Here is a 2,217-nt window from a genome sequence, read left to right on the forward strand (position 1 = left end):
CCTCCCTGGAGGTGTTCAAGGCCAGGTTGGACGGAGCCTTGAGCAACCTGGTCTAGTTAAGGGTGTCCCTGCCCATGGCAGGAATGTTGGACTAGATGGTCCCTAAGGTCCCTTCCAACCTAAGACAGTCTTTGAGTCTCTGAGTCTCCGAGTCTCCGAGTCTCCGAATCTCTGAGTGAGTCTCTGAGTGTCTGAGTCTCTGAGTCTCTGATTCTCTGAGTCTCTGAGTCTTTGAGTCTCTGAGTCTCTGAGTGAGTCTCTGAGTGAGTCTCTGAGTGAGTCTTTGTCTGAGTGTCTGAGTGTCTGAGTCTTTGAGTCTCTGAGTCTCTGGGTCTCTGATCTGCCCCATCATGGATGTCCCTTTGCTGCAGGTACGCCCAAACGAATGCGCAGCTCCAAAGAGACAGTCCACGCCTGTGGTGTCTGCAAGAAGTGTTCAGCGTCAAGAGCAGCCTGACCCGTCACCAGCGGATCCGCGCCAGCGAGAAGTCCTTCAAGTGCACAGAGCGTGGGCAGAGCTTCACTGAGAGCACGGTCCTCCTGCAGCACTGGAAGACACACATCGAGGAGGAGCCCTTCCTCTGCACCACGCGTGGGCTCTGCCAACCACCGCTGCACCCACAAAGCAGAGAAGCCCTTTGCCTGCCCACGTTGTGATAAGACCTTCAGCCAGAGGTATCACATCAAGAGGCACCTGAAAGCCCTCCACAAAGGTGAGTCCTCCTCAGTGGGGCCTTTAGGGTGAGATTTCCCCTGCCTTCGTGGAGCTGTGGGTGGGGATGGACTAAAGTGGGAAGTAAAAATCACGAAACAGAATTGTGGGTTTTAGCTAAAATCAGGACAGAGGGAGAAGCATGTGGTGGAGCTGTTTTGGGGTTCCTGCTCCCAGCGTGGCAGTGGCGATGGGGTGGGAGATGTCCCTGGGGATGGATTTGCTCTGTCCCCAGGTTGGGTTGGTCTGTCAGTAGGGATAGTCCTGCTCTGAGCAGGATGTTCCCAGCTGAGGGAACTGCACTGGAAGCAGCTCCTCCAGGCAGGGGTGGTGCGAGCAAAGGGTATCCAAGAACATCTCCCAGGTTCAGTTGTGGATGCAGAGTCCCTTCTTCACGCATCCCCCGTCTGTAGTGGCAAAGCCCCTCCCGGGTCTTCTCAACCAGCATTACCCCAACAGATCCTACGGTTTCTCTTCTGTCCTCAGTGGCAGAGGTCCCGTTGGTGCCATGACTTTCCCTTTCTCAAGCAGACATCAAGAGACCCAGCTGAAGCCAGAACCACCACCCCCAGGTCTGGAGGAGAAGTTGGAGAACTAGAAGGAGCAGACCCCAACAAGCGAAGGGGATAGTGTGAGGAACATCCCATCAGCCAAACGAGCACAAATGGCCTCTACCAAACAGAAGATCCGTACGTGGTCAGAGAGACTTTCTGCTGGACTAACAGCGTGACACACCATCAAATAATCCACACAGGAGAACGCCCCTGCACGTGCCCATATTGCAAGAAGACCTTCAACAACATCAGCACCTTAGTCCGTCACCAAAGGACCCACCAGAGCAAGAGACCCTACAAGTGCCCCAAGTGTGGGGAGCGCTTCAGCCGTGAGTCGGGTCCTTCCAGGTATCATTGACCCACACTGGAAAAGAATATTTTTCTTGCTTCAATTGTGGGAAAAACATTTTTGAGAAGAATAAAGTCACAGTTCACCAATGGATCCATACCAGGGAGAGGCCATAGATGTATCAGAAGTTTCCAAAAACCTTTCAGGACCTCTCCAACTTCACCGTGCACCTGAGACTCATGTGCCGGAGATCTACCACATATATGAGGTCCATGGGAATTCCTTCAGTGAGGCTGCCGAGCGTCTTTTCCATGAGAAGACCCACCTTGAGGAGGTGCTGGTGGGCCAGGGATCTTCTCAAGGGCCTGATGTACTATGAAATTAGGAGGTTGCTCCCTCCCTAGGAGAGGACTTCCACGCCTTTGCTCTCATTCCCAGGAGCCCGGTGATGTTTCAGGGATGATCTTCAGGGATGATCCACATGCATGATTCTCCAGGATAATCTTCAGGGATAATCAGAGATGATTTTCAAAGTTGATGTGGGGTGCTAACACCCCACCAAGGGGTTTTTTGGGGGAATGAGGAATTGTGTGAGCCTCTCTCAGCTTTGAAACAGGAGTAAAGTAACTACTGAGCTCAACTAGTTCTGTTCTCACGCCGCA

At 52.9% G+C, this 2,217-nt stretch overlaps 1 protein-coding gene across 1 annotated transcript; it reads left to right on the plus strand.

The window, feature by feature from the left end:
• Positions 1–371: 371 nt before the first annotated feature.
• Positions 372–1,614, plus strand: LOC104276133 (zinc finger protein 883-like; the record flags this gene model as incomplete). Its single annotated transcript, XM_009872325.1, is given in 4 exon segments — positions 372–592; positions 627–713; positions 1,395–1,603; positions 1,606–1,614. Coding segments are annotated over 4 exon segments (526 nt in total), but the record flags the coding sequence as incomplete, so codon positions are not given.
• Positions 1,615–2,217: the final 603 nt, after the last annotated feature.

The sequence above is a fragment of the Apaloderma vittatum genome, unplaced genomic scaffold, assembly GCF_000703405.1.
Source record: "Apaloderma vittatum isolate BGI_N311 unplaced genomic scaffold, ASM70340v1 scaffold35946, whole genome shotgun sequence".
Taxonomy (NCBI): Eukaryota; Metazoa; Chordata; class Aves; order Trogoniformes; family Trogonidae; genus Apaloderma; species Apaloderma vittatum.